Genomic DNA, 12,587 nt, shown 5'->3' with positions numbered 1-12,587 from the left:
CTTGGACAGTATCTATTACTCAATATTTGGAAAGGTACAACTTCATGGGGCTATAAACGCACTAGTCAGCAACTTCTTCGCTTGACTCCACATCTAAATTGTCTAATGCCATTGTCGTAGCCTTAGTTTTGGCACATGAATGGGGTCCCTGATGTCGATTTTTTTTCTTGAAGTTCGAATTTTCTACTGGCCTTATTTAAATGGGCATGATCATTACTTGACAGACAATTATTTATTCTTTTCATTACCTTTTTTTTAATCCTCTGATATCTAGAATTAACGCAATGCTTATTGCTGGCCTTTTCTCCATGTCCTTGCCATGTGCTTCAAGATATATCATTGGACTTTTAATCATGGTTGGCATATCACTTCTTATCTTTGAGGAATCTTAACTATGGCATCAGAGGTGGAACCATGTCAGAAAATTTGTAAACTTTATATAATCTTCTGGTGCAAAAGAGTAGTTTAGAGCTTAGTTCACATTGTGACGCACGAATTTCAATCACCCAATTTGCAGCAAGACTTTTAAGTGAATTTGTTAAATAAAAACTCTCTCAATTAGAGACTTTTAGGTATTGCAAAAAAAAAAAAACCTAAGCTCAATTTCATCCCTAAACATTAAAACTCTCTCAAATTCATTATATATATAAAAAAAGTTCTCTCAATTTCTAGTGAAATAGAAGGGATGTGTTCATGTTAGAAATTGAGAATAATATAGGACACCCAAAATGGGCATGTCCCTCTATATACCTTAGTTTAAGAGTAACATTCAAGAGTTTTCTCGTAGTGTTTACAGAGTATTACGAGACTCTTAGGTTGTGAGTTATGTTTGCATCACTCTAGTAGTGTGCAAAATAGACGAAAAAATATTTTGTTCATGGGTTATACAAACTAGAATTTAGAACAGGTTTGAATTGTTGGTCTGCGTGTAGGCCGGGTTTGTACAACGTAGAACAATCTTGAAGCTCCTATTTGATAGTGTAGTTTAGGCCAAGAAAGATAGGCCAAAAAACCAATTGTTAAATATCCGCTGCAAAGTCTCTGTTTCTTTCAATTCAATTATGGAATACTGATGTACTCTTAAATTCCATTTTTCGCATTGACACTTTCACTAAAATTACTATTTTGGATCTTCATTTTCTTCTAAAAGCAGTAAATCATCAAACTATAAATGTTTCCGCAAAACAGTTTTTGGAACTTAGGCGAAAGCTATTTTTCCATCCAGTGAAACTGATGCAATTCGACTAAAAGCATCACAAGAAGGGGTCTCTTAGTATAATACTTATCAAGCCAAATGCTTGCCAAAAATTTAAAATTATTTATTCATGTTACTAGCTGCCTTATGAATTCTTTAAAAAAAAAAAAAAAAAATGCCTTAGTAAGTCAGTTGCAACTTGCAATTAACGAATTTTTACAATTGGAGCAAATTGTAAATCAAAGTTGGTAAACTTGATTAAAACTTTTTTCACCCATATTCAATTAATTTTCTTCTATTTCCATAATAATTGTCTGTTCAAATCTTAATTCATCAAGTTTAGTTGCAACTTATGCAAGTTTTAGTTAGTTTAACGGGTAAAGTTTATTATTGTCGAATAAAGATATGAGTTTTGAACTTCATCTATACCAAAAACCAATTAGTGTTTTGAACTAATGATTAAAAATACAATCATAGTGGAGCAAACACTATTGATAGAAATTCTGTCCAATCTATAAAAACAAAAACAAAAAATCTGCAACTTGTTGTAGACCTTATAGTCCTTATCTAATTAAGATGAGTAACCATGATATGGGCCACTTTCACAATCATTTAAGTTTACCAAGTAACTGGGGTGAAACTTTTTTCCCTTCTATGTTTTCACCCCACCGACCCTACCCTTTTTGCATTGCCGACAGAATCAGCAATCCCCTCGTGTATGAAAGAAGTAATGCCCTACTATATTACTCTATGTCAATCTCCCATAATCCATCTACCCTCTTCAGTAGGGACAGTACCAGCAGCACCGGCCACTCTATTTGGATTTTGGACCGAAAGCAAAGGGTAGGTTTAGGACAATTGAGTGCAGAGAGTGTACACTATCACTATGCTGACACTTTAACCAACAAGTTTACCTCAATTATTTTGGCATTTCAGAGAACCAGTCACCAGTCACCAATATTGATTCCAATAACCAACAAAATATAAAATTCTTTTGAATGACATTAACCTTACAAATGCATGCATGTGTATAATATAATATAATTTATTTTCTTATACAAAAGAGGTACTTTAATAACTAAGCTCTTGTAATAATCAAAAGTAATATAATTCAATTGACACTTTCTCGTGTTTTTAACAAAGACGTTTAAGATTTAAAATTTTCTTCTTTCAACTATTAAGTTATTAAAAAATGGACAAAATTTAGTTACAAAGTTAGTTATAGCCTTAGGTTATATTTAATATCTTTTTATTGGAGGTAAATTTTGATGAATCTATTATTAGATAAAATTTTTTTCTTATCTTTATACTTGCAAAATTTCTAGAAAATTAAAAATCAATAGTTATGTTATCAATAAATTGTTTAAATTGCAAGTTTTTGTATTTTTAAATTATGTATAAAATATAAGTTTATAGATCATATAGTAAATAATATCCAATTGATATAAAATTTGACATGTGTATTAAAAGCGTAAAGAACATGCAATTCAACAGCTAGATTTTCAAAATATGTAATAATGTTTATTTTATTGAGTAAGGTTGTAGTTTTAGGCTATATATATATATATATATAACCAAGCTCACATACACATACGTATGAACAAAATTTATTATTTACATTTAAGTACTTTATGAGATCCTTTCTATAAAAAAAAAAAGGTACTTGTGAGATCCATAAAACAAAATAATGGATCCCCATAAAACAGACTAAGCAAAAAGTTTTGAAACCATCAAACCAAACAATTACATCTACTATACGGAGTGATTGATTGAACTAGTTTAAGAAATGAAATAACGATATCACAAAACCAATTTGAATTTATGCTAGAATAATCTATCGTGGAAACTATTTTCTTAATTAGATGCCTAGTGAAAAATTATAGAGAGACCCATAAAGATGACCATATGTTTTTTATTGACCTTAAAGCAAGAGAGAGAGAGAGAGAGAGTGTGTCCATTATGCTAGCATGATCACATGCTTGTGATTCTAGGCCCGAATGGTAAATTACAATGTTATTTGATCTAAGAATTTCTTGGGCTTTTTCTCAAAAAAAAAAAAAAAAAAAAATAAAGAATTTCTTGGGCTCTACTTGGAGAAGATTCTCTCGGTGTTCTGATGGCCGAAATATTAAAAGGCCCAAATTTCTCTTCCCTTTTCGGCCTTTAAAATAAATTTCTTTATTAAAAAAAAAAAAAACAAAAAAAATCTCTTGGTAATTTTTTTTTTCCTAGGAGATATACTCATGTATGTTTGAGATCGATGATTTAAACTCTCACAGTCTCTTCAACCAACCCATACTTATTGGCCCAAATGTCATTGGAGTGAGATGTTAATGAGTTAATAGGATGACATTCTTTTTGGTGTTAATACTATTATACAACAATAGTATAATTTGTTATGTTATGTGATTGTCTCGCATTATATTAGAGAGTATATTATGTATGGTATAATTTAACACACTTTTTCTTCAAGTTATTATGACTTTTAAGTGGAGTTTGTGGTGTATATTTGTATTAGAATCTCATTCTCTTTCCCTTGTGCGTATGTATTTTTATCTCTAAAAAAATGTTAATAAAAGAGGGTAATTGTTTCAAATTGATTAAGAGAGTATATTTTGTGTAGTATAATTTTTTGCTTACTCCCTTAAAATTTACGACCATGCCTTTTGAATGGAATTCATGGTGTGCTTTTGTGTTAGAACATTATTTTCTCTCCCTTGTGTGTTTGTGTTTTTGTGTGTGTGTGTTTATTTCTTTAAAAAAAAAAAAAACAACTATGAAAAATGAACAAAATATTCAACAAAAAAGTAAAAATATATTATATCTAAACAAAACTGCATTAGAATGTGGGCATGTATACTTCTTAACACTCATACATATCTATTACTTTAAAATTATTTTTTGAACTCTACTTAAACCAGATTATTTTGACATGTGCTTTATCATTTAATATTTAATATTTTTTATTTATTACATTATTCCAGCAAAAAGAATGCCTCAATTATTAATCTTTTAATTTGTTGGCAATGTTATTTAATGCAATTCAACGGTTATGTACATCATCAAAGGGCATAGTCTAGTAGTGCCTAATCCCTCTAGATCATTAAAAAAACTATGTTTTTTCTCTCTTTGACAGACTCTAATGCATGAAAAGATGAAATGGAAAAAGTAACTAAAATGAATGAGAGACAAAATATTTATAGATAGAATGACAACTGTTCAAATGTGTTCAAGGTGAATACAAATGGCTCTTCGCTTAGCAATCCCGGGTGAGTGAGAGGTGGAGGTTTGATTTGAGACGATAAGGGAGAGGGGGTCAAAGGCTACGCTAGAGCCATCGGATGCACAACCAACGTGGTGGCGGAGTTGTGGGCGCTAAGAGATGGCATCAAACTGTGTATCTCCTTAAAGCTTCCTGCTATGATATTTAAACTTGATGCGAAACTTATTGTAGACTTGTTACAAAAGGAGGAAGGTCACCCAAACTGTATAGGTGCATTAGTTAGCGATTGTAAAACTGGGCTGAAGGATATCCCAATAGTTCAAATCCAGCATTGCTATCGTGAGGCTAATAAATGCGCTGATGCCCTCGCTAGAAGGGGAGCTTTACTCCCCCAGGATTTTGTTGTGTTTTTAGACCCTCCGACAGAGGTGTCCTTGTTACTTAGTTTGGACTCTGCAGGGATATCCTATGAGCGTGTTCCGTCTTGTAACTTTGTTCCTTAGTTTTTAATGAAAGTTCCTTTCTACCCAAAAAAAAAAAAAAAGAAAATGAAAAAGTGAATATTTAAACTGTTCTAGAAACAGTACACAACAATAGACACATTGGTCTGAACGAAAAAAATAATTAAATACTATCAAAATTGGATGGGCCCAACCCACATAAGCGTCGAGGGCACTCTCGCACCCCGAGAGCTAATAGCGACTCTATGATTTTTAGATCAAGGTGTACTTGAAGATATGCCATCATGAAGCCAGGAAAGAGATATTTGGAAGAAGAAGGGAAAAGAAATAAAATGTTGAGAGGAAAAAGTAAATTAAAAGAGAGAGTGAAAGTTTTTTTAAAAAAAAAAAAAAAAATTATAGAATGAAGTAAAATACATTATTCAAAACATTTTTTTTTTCTTTCTCGCATTTGACTAGAGATGCGAAACACACTTCAGTTAGAGCACTGGGATTATTATTATTTTTTCAAATGAAAAATACTTCTAAGCTGCCAAACATAGAAACGTAGAATATATATATATATATATATCTATATATATATATATATATTTTTTTTGAGAACAAAATGTAGAAAATATAGTTTACCTAAGCAATGCTTTGTAAACAAAAATTTTGATAACATTAACCCAAGAGGTTGGCTGAGTTGGTTGGGCTCTCGGTCTCAAGGTAATTGTACTAAACTTGACTGGGTGTGCTCCCTAATTCGAGTAATGCTATCTGCACTTTGAAAGAATTTTCTAGGCCAGTGCTTTATCCCCTTTGTGGGCCCATCCGGCGCGAACAGTGATTAGTCTCTAGTTAAAAGCCTTGAGAATACACTGTACGAGAGCAAAAAAATTTGATAACATTTTTATACAAGTTAGGTTATAAGTTTGTACATGTATACATATAAATTAGACTAGAGTAGAATTCTATTTAGAATAAAAAAAAAAATACTAGTTCATTTTCAGATTCACCACTAAGTACTAACATTAATTTTTTACCTACTACTAATAGTATACTATATCAACAAACGTCAAATTTGTTGTGTTTCTAGACTTTGTCTAATTACATGGGCGATAGTATTAATTTGGCAACTAGCAAAGCAAAGCACAGTTGCGTGATTTTCGGCAAGGACCGGACACATTTCACAATATTTTTTACAACACTTTCATAACAAATCATTGTTGGTAAGTTGTGGACAAAATTTAGGTAAAGTACTTAGGTGCTGTTTCTTAAGTTTTCCACTTAAAATTTAGCCATGTGGTAGTAGTACTTAACTAAAGATACAGTTCCATCTCATAAGAAAAAAGTCACGTGACTGAATTTTAAGAAGAAAACCTAAAGAGCATCACTTAAGTACTGTATTTAAGTTTTTTTGGTAAGTTGTTATTAGTTATAATTTAAATTTACAATTTAAATTATTTTTTTGTCCACTTATAATAGCAAATAACAACTTGTTACAAAAGTGTGTTATGAAAAAAGAAAAAAAAAAAAAAAAATACCGTAGGCTTCGCGGCTTTCCTCTAACGGCTTGTAATAAAATTCTAACTATCAACGGCTTTTCTTTTGGCATTATCTTCTTCTCCAACTGTATACACCTGTGACCTCTCACAGCCTCAACATCCAATTATTTAAAGTTAAGTTTTTTTAAACATATAACTTTTTTTTGCAAAAATTACCATTTAATTTAATCTCTCTCTCTCTCTGAGGGTCTCGTAAATATATATATGTGTTATATATATATATATATATATTTGTCTCGTGGGATTCGGCTTTAAAGGTCAGTTTTTTCGACATGGCTTTTGTTTGATTTTGCTATTTCTATCCTTGTATGCATGAAATTTTAGTTTAATTTTTTTTGGAGTTCTCCTCTTTTTTTTTTTTTTTTTTTTTTTCAATGTTTTTTTTTGCTATTAACTTGTTCAGATTGTTGAAATTCTGGTCTTTGAAGTGAATTTTGATTTGGGTTTATTTTGTTACGTCTTTTTCTGCTTTTGGTTTCGATAGATGTGTGCAAAATCTATTTTTTGAGGTGGAATTCTGATTTGGGATTGATGATTGATAGCTTAGTTTGATTATGCATTTCAATTTTGAAATGATGGATTTTGGAATAATAAAAATGATAAAAAAAAAAATACAAGAAATTATGTATTTTAATTTTGTAAATTTAGATTTCTCATAAAGGACCCACTTGTTAGAAACTCATTTAGAACTCTAAATTCAAAATTTTGACTACCATTTCTGATCAAATTTACCATTGAAAGACTGATCAAGTGTCTTGGAACTTTCTTTGTATAATTCTGATCTTCTTTTGGGATGTTCATATATAATGTGTGCATAGAATTGATTGTAATTATGAATTTTCTTTTCCTGGTATTTGATCTCACCCAATTGTTGAATATTTGATAGGAAAAAATGACAGAGCCTAAACCAAACACCCCCTTGATCTCGCCATCATCATCGCGAAACCTCCCTGATTTCAAAAAATCTGTTAAACTAAAATATGTGAAGCTTGGTTACCATCACCTCATCACCCATGGAATGTATGTCTTCATCACCCCTCTTGTATTCATAATTGCCGTGCAGCTCTCGACATTTTCATTACAGGATCTTTATGATCTTTGGGAGCATCTCCAATACAATCTAATCTCCGTGATCATATGCTCAGCTCTCCTTGTTTTCTTGTCCACCGTGTACTTTGTCACCCGTCCTAATCCTGTATACCTTGTCAATTTCTCCTGCTATAAGCCTGAAGAGTCTCGAAAATGCACTAAAAGGATGTTTGTTGATCAATCTTGGCTGACTGGTACATTTACAGAGGAGAATCTTGCGTTCCAGCGCAGGATCCTCGAGAGATCAGGCCTTGGTGATTCTACTTACCTGCCAGAGGCTGTTTTGAATATTCCTCCAAATCTATCCATGAAAGAAGCTAGAAAAGAAGCTGAGGATGTGATGTATGGTGCTATTGATGAGCTTTTTGCCAAGACTGCTGTCAAGACCAAAGACATTGGCATTTTGGTTGTGAATTGCAGCTTGTTCAATCCAACCCCATCTCTTTCTGCCATGATTATCAATCACTACAAGCTTCGGGGAAACATAGTTAGCTACAATCTAGGTGGGATGGGTTGCAGTGCAGGTCTTATTTCAATTGCACTTGCTAAAGATCTTCTTCAGGTCTATCCCAACTCCTATGCATTGGTCGTTAGCATGGAGAATATCACATTGAATTGGTATTTTGGAAATGACAGATCAAAGCTCATTTCGAATTGCTTATTCCGAATGGGAGGAGCAGCAATACTGCTTTCTAACAAAAGCTCTGATAGAAGAAGATCCAAATACCAATTGGTACATGCCGTCCGTACCCACAAGGGTGCAGATGACAAGTGCTTTGGCTGCATCACCCAAGAAGAAGACTCCACTGGGAAAGTTGGTGTCACTTTGTCTAAGAATCTTATGGCAGTTGCTGGTAATGCTCTAAAAACCAACATTACCACTTTGGGGCCTCTTGTTCTTCCGATGTCAGAACAGCTGCTATTCTTTGCCACATTGATTGGGAAAAAACTATTCAAGATGAAGGTCAAGCCTTATATTCCAGATTTTAAACTTGCTTTTGAGCATTTCTGCATTCACGCGGGAGGAAGGGCTGTTTTGGATGAACTGGAGAAGAACTTGCAACTATCTGATTGGCATATGGAGCCGTCAAGGATGACACTTCACCGATTTGGCAACACATCAAGCAGTTCTCTGTGGTATGAATTGGCTTATACAGAAGCAAAGGGGAGAATGAAGAAGGGAGATAGGACATGGCAAATTGCTTTCGGTTCTGGGTTTAAGTGTAACAGTGCTGTTTGGAAGGCTCTAAGGACCATAAACCCAACAAAGGAGGAGAACCCTTGGATGGATGAAATTCATAGATTCCCAGTGGATGTTCCAAAGGTATCAGCAATCTAATAAAAAGAAAAATGTTGGATGCTGGAAAGTTATATTTTGACACTTGGCGCTGGCTTTCACAAATGGTGAAAATTTTAAAATTTTTTGTTCATTAACTGAGGTGTTGGATTCATTCCTGCTTCTCATAGAGTACATTTGAATATATTTATTGGGTGAATGATGTTCATGGGGCTAATTATGTTTTGGTTATTAGGCCAAGAGGTGAAATTTCTTTACTTAAAGGAGGCAACAGTTGCGTTCAAGGTTCATTTATAAGGCTCAAAACATTCGGCAATATTTATCCCACAATCATATAATCTGTTAATATATTTACTCTGTATATAATACCTCAAAATTGCATCATATACATCTTATGAGTTGGCAAAATCAATGCTAATTGATTTGCTTCTCAAACGTTGGTAACTTAGAAGCTATTAATCAGCATATTTCCCAATTTCTTGTGAGGTAAGAAAGTAATTTTCAATTGTGAGAGAAATTATCTAGTATAATTGGTGGGCCATGTCAATTGTGTCTAATGGTCCCCAGACCAATAAAATGCTGCCATTTGTTAAAAAAAATTATATTAAAGTCACAAAGACGAAAGGGAGGAACATTGATTCCGAATAGGGAGAACTCAGATATAGGAAAAAAGCAATTGGAATATATGTTTTGAAGTTCAATCATCTTAATTAATATTTATAATTTAAAAAAAAAAAAAATCTCTAGAAGTGGTTTACGACTATTGTTTGGATTTGCTTTACTAATATTAGAAAATTTTCTATTTAAACTAACAAAATAAAATTTAGAGGAACAATAGACTTTAGAAGAATTAAAGGCACAAAACACAATCATGTCCTACTATTGTGAAAATTGAAGCAAGCTCCCAAAAGATCATGTCCTACTATCATAAAGAAAAACTTCTAAAAGATCTCACATGTTTTTAAATTTCATATAAAATAGCTTTATGTTAACTAATAACAATTTTTTCTCAAATCTATTAAATTATAAACCTCACATTCAAAATTTCAAAAACAATTCTAATATTCAGGCTAATAAAGATTTTTTTCCTATTTATGCATGTGCAATATGATACATTACTATCAAAGAAAAGGTAAAAAATAGAAAAGACCAACAAAGAATATGTAAAAAAAAAAAATGGAATAAGGGATGAAGGTTGGTAGAACAATATACATGTTGCCACAATGACATACCCATCAAATCAAAACTTCGAAAGTCCATAAAAGGTTCTTCGCGGCTTCATCCCTTTGGCAAAAAACCAGTCACACATTATCGTAAACCCAACACAAAGCTCTGACATAAAAAATCTCAAACAACCAAAGACCCATATTCAATCACAACCCTCACAAAACCCATGATGACCTTTGACCTCCACATCAAAAACACAAGTTGATGTCTCTCAAAATCAAAACCATAAGACCTCTTTGTGGTTGTAGCAACCTCATACGGGTTAGGATGAGATTGGACAGCATGATGGGAAAGACAGGTGTAGTTGATGGGTTGAAGCTAAGGGACATCCTTCTTGGTTTGTAGAATTACACGTGTGTTTGAGTTGGGATGACGTGAAGGACTATGGGCAAGTATATATAAAGGAGTAGAAGTGCAAGAGGAAAACCCAAAGCGATAAATAGAGAGAGAGAAAAGTCTTGAAATGATGTAAGAGAAAAACATCAATGAGGGGAAAGGGGAAGGACATATGCATAGATAGCGAAGAAAGCCTGAATCATGGTGAGTACTAGCAGAAATGTGGCAGCTAAGGCTGATATGAAAGACCAAGGAGTATTAAAATAGGTGTATTTGAAGTCCGCCCATCTTACATGCCATTTGTTCCTACAATGCTCATTCACATCCTCAAACAACTTGAACAAATAGCTTTGTTGGAAATCAAAGGGCACGTCTTTGCTAATGTTACTAAAGAAACGAACAATTTCCTTGTCTGTTCCAAAATCGTTCTCGATAACATTTTGATCACTTAGAAACCCAACATCACTTGGTTTCCTGATGAGGCAAGACATGAATGTAGTGTAGCTCGTTATGTGTTTTGAGCAATCACTGTAACATTGTTCAAAAGCTACACAATTGAGAAAAAATGAACTGATAGAGTCATCTATAGCTAAGGGTGGAATTTCTAGCACCCCATTATCAAATTTAATGTCTAACAAGCTGATGCTGTCACTTTTCCTGGGCTTGAATTTAATACCTGCTACATGAAGCCTCTGAGCTGATGGGATGGTTGTAGAGACAGAATCTTTCATTCCATCGCGCAAATAATTTTTTTCATTTGAGCCTTTAGATTGGGGTATGAAACTTAAGCGAAATAAATCAAGCAAATGAACTGCTTTAACATTGTAATACCTCTGTAGCACTTCAGTTGGTCTTTCTGTGACATAGTCGAATGAATCCAAGGCAAGCTGTGCCAAGGAAGGACCTTCTTTATCTAAAGATGTCATATACATATCAAACAAAGTTTGAAGAACAAAGAATGGAATTTGATTCTCAAGCCTTAGAAGATCTCTCATGAGAAAAGGAAACACCCATCGCATATTAAAGATAGGATCTTTGGGATCATTCTGTACTATTTTTCCAACTATGCATAAAATTTCAACAATAAAACACCCATCAAGTACCATCATCTCAACAAATTCATTGCTGTTGAGATCAATTGCCTCTGAATAACACTCTCTAATGCTTTCCTCTTTTGATGCTATGGCTTTGAAATAGTCATCAAGACATACACCTTGATTTTCGGTTCGAGCAATTAGAGTGTCAAGAAGTCTCCATTTGTGCTCTTGGATCATCTTGAGGTGAACTTTTCCATGGTGGTAAGGGCCAATTGAAACTATATGTGGTTGGTAGGCTTTCTTATTGATTTCCACAAGACTTTGAGGGACTCTAAATATGCAACAAGAAATATTACCTTCTGATTTCCTTAGCAGCCTTGGCTTTTGCTTGCGTTTCTTTTCCATCAAAGTTGACCAATTGCTTTCCCCCTCCACGATTCTGATAGCATGAAAATCTGCTTCTTTTTCCTCCAGGTTTTGGTTGCTAAGGACTTCCATCTCTTTCTCCATTTGATTCTAGTTTTCCTCAACTGTTTTTCAATACATTCCAGATAAACAATAACGAATTTTTTTAAAAAAGAGATTGAAAGTTTGAGACATTAAATTGAGTAAAAAATTATATATTGAGACATTATAGATGCTATGGAATCTTGGATCTACAGCTAGGAAGGAGGAAAACCTTCACTTAAAAATTAGTAGTCTTTAATGTATATTAGATTATTATTGTTGCGTGAGGTGATAACTGATGCAAAAATCAAAGACACATATACATATATACTTATTAAGTGTACTTTCAACACATGTTAATTGTATAATTTTTTCAATAATGCTAACATCCACCCATTTTCACAAACACTTCGCTGCAACTGTCGTACGAGGCAGATTTTGAGTGGGTGTTTGTCACTATCGTATAGATTTATAATTTTTTTTTCACCATTTATGTACAATCTGTCATGTATGATAGTTGTAACAAAATATATATGAAAATATGTGTTTGCAGTGTTTTTTTATCAATGCCAACTGCCAAGCTAGTATACCAATAAAAATATATATAGGTATATCTTCTTTTCGGAGTACTACGAACAATTGTTTCGTCTTTGTGTTTCACACCTAATTGCTGAGCACAGCTTTGCTCACAAAAAGAAAAAGGAAAAAAATTGTTGAGCACAGCCGTG

The 12,587-nt window shown here is 33.2% G+C and overlaps 2 protein-coding genes across 2 annotated transcripts; one reads left to right on the top strand and one right to left on the bottom strand.

Moving 5' to 3' along the window:
* The first annotated feature begins 6,568 nt into the window (after window positions 1–6,568).
* Window positions 6,569–9,160, top strand: LOC112024529 (3-ketoacyl-CoA synthase 11). The gene is made up of 2 exons (XM_065772823.1): window positions 6,569–6,683; window positions 7,313–9,160. Exon 2 carries the CDS (start codon window positions 7,319–7,321, stop codon window positions 8,852–8,854), a length of 1,536 nt encoding a protein of 511 aa, XP_065628895.1. The 5' UTR covers window positions 6,569–6,683; window positions 7,313–7,318; the 3' UTR covers window positions 8,855–9,160.
* A 723-nt stretch (window positions 9,161–9,883) lies between these two features.
* On the bottom strand, window positions 9,884–12,098 carry LOC112024530 (UPF0481 protein At3g47200). The gene has a single exon (XM_024057153.2). It carries the CDS (start codon window positions 11,920–11,922, stop codon window positions 10,522–10,524), a length of 1,401 nt encoding a protein of 466 aa, XP_023912921.1. The 5' UTR covers window positions 11,923–12,098; the 3' UTR covers window positions 9,884–10,521.
* Window positions 12,099–12,587: the final 489 nt, after the last annotated feature.

Source organism: Quercus suber, unplaced genomic scaffold (assembly GCF_002906115.3).
Source record: "Quercus suber isolate HL8 unplaced genomic scaffold, Cork oak 2.0 scaffold_65, whole genome shotgun sequence".
Lineage (NCBI taxonomy): Eukaryota > Viridiplantae > Streptophyta > Magnoliopsida > Fagales > Fagaceae > Quercus > Quercus suber.
Note: the sequence above shows the minus strand (reverse complement) of the source record. Positions and strands in the feature narration are given on the sequence as shown.